At 56.3% G+C, this 1,890-nt stretch overlaps 1 protein-coding gene across 1 annotated transcript in view; it reads right to left on the reverse strand.

Moving 5' to 3' along the window:
- Positions 1-1,890, reverse strand: part of LOC107307599 (1-phosphatidylinositol 4,5-bisphosphate phosphodiesterase beta-3-like) — a gene marked incomplete at its 5' end in the record, with an annotated part of 23,955 nt that overhangs the window by 15,424 nt on the left and 6,641 nt on the right. The window contains 2 exon segments of the mRNA XM_015851123.2: positions 271-345; positions 618-798. Coding sequence (XP_015706609.1) covers positions 271-345; positions 618-798 — 256 coding nt within the window.

A 1,890-nucleotide genomic window follows, 5' to 3' on the forward strand; every position in this document is an offset into this window, starting at 1 on the left:
CCCCATAGACCCCATAGGGACCAATGGGATCCCATAGACCTCATAGGGACCCCATAGGAATCAATGGGACCCCATAAGGACCAATAGGACCCCATACACCCCACAGGGACCCCACAGGGACCCCATAGACCCCAAATAGCCCCCATGACCCCATAAACCCCATAGGGACCCCATAGGGACCCCATAACCCCAATGTGACCCCATAACCCCCCAGTCTGACCCTATATGGCCCCATTTAACCCCATATTTCCCCCATTATCCCCAACTCACCGATGGACTTTCGGGGTTCTCCCAACTTTTGGGGTCGTTCGTCCCCATTTGGGGTCAGCGCAGCGTCAGGGGGGTCTGCAGGGGGTTATGGGGTCATAGGGGGCCTTATAGGGCCATAGGGGGCCATATAGGGCCATATGGGATCATATAGGGTCTGCAGGGGGTTATGGGGTCATAGGGGGCCTTATAGGGCCATAGGGGGGTAGTTATGGGGCCATATAGGGGGGTTATGGGGTCATACAGGGTCAGATATGAGGTTATGTGGGGTTATATGGGGTTATAGGGCTGCTTATGGGGCAGACAGTGTCTATAGGGCCGTTTATAGGGCCATTTATAGGGCCCCCCACCTCCATCATTATTCCCTGCATCTCCCTGTCTCCGCCGCTGGGTGGCGCTGTCGCCGGAGGTCGAAGCGGAAGCGGAAGTAGGCGGCGCTCCAACTTCCGGTCTGTGCCGTCTCTTCTTGTTCTTAATGAGGATCCGGCCCCGAAGCTCTTCCGGGCTGGGCAGGGGGACGCCGGGCTGCAGCTGGAATAGGGGGGGTGGGGGGGAAATGACCCTAAAATGAACCTAAAATGACCCTAAAAGGAGCCGGGATGGAGCCCAAGGGATCCCAAATCGCCCACTGAATAAAATGAGCCCAAAATGGGCCCAAATGAGGCTAAAATGGGCCCAAAAAGGAGCCATGAAATGGGCCTAAAAGGACACAAATGGACCCATTGACCCCATTGATCCCATTGATCCCATACAAACCCCGATGACCCCATTGACCCCATAGAGACCCCATTACCCCCATTGACCCCATAGAGACCCCATTGATCCCATAGAGACCCCATTACCCCCACTGACTCCCTGTGACCCCATATAGATCCCATAGAGACACCACTGCCCTCATTGACCCCATAGAGACCCCACTGACCCCACTGACCCCATAGAAACACGACTGACCCCATTGACTCCCACTGACCCCATAGAGACCCCATTGACCCCATAGAGACCCCACTGACCCCACAGAGACCCCACTGACCCCATAGAGACCCTATTGACCCCAGAGACCCTACTGACCCCATAGAGACACCACTGACCCTATTGCCCCCATGGACCCCAATGACCCCACTGACCCCATAGAGACCCCACTGACCCCATAGAGACCCTATTGACCCCATAGAGACCCCAGTGACTCCATAGAGACCCTATTGACCCCATAGAGACCCCACTGATCCCATAGAGACCCCATTGCCCCCATTGACCCCAATAACCCCATAGCCCTCATTGACCTCATTGACCCCATTGCCCCCATAGCCCCCATTGCCCCCATAGCCCCTATTGCCCCCATAGCCCCTATTGCCCCTATTGCCCCCATTGACCCCATATCCCCCACTGACCCCATAGAGACCCCATTGACCCTATTGCCCCTATGGACCCCAATGACCCCACTGACCCCATAGAGACCCCATTGACCCCATAGAGACACCACTGACCCCACAGAGACCCCACTGACCCCATAGAGACCCTATTGACCCCATAGAGACCCCACTGACCCCATAGAGACCCCATTGCCCCCATTGACCCCAATAACCCCATAGCCCTCATTGACCTCATTGACCCCATTGCCCCCAT

The sequence above is a fragment of the Coturnix japonica genome, unplaced genomic scaffold (assembly GCF_001577835.2).
Source record: "Coturnix japonica isolate 7356 unplaced genomic scaffold, Coturnix japonica 2.1 chrUnrandom695, whole genome shotgun sequence".
Lineage (NCBI taxonomy): Eukaryota > Metazoa > Chordata > Aves > Galliformes > Phasianidae > Coturnix > Coturnix japonica.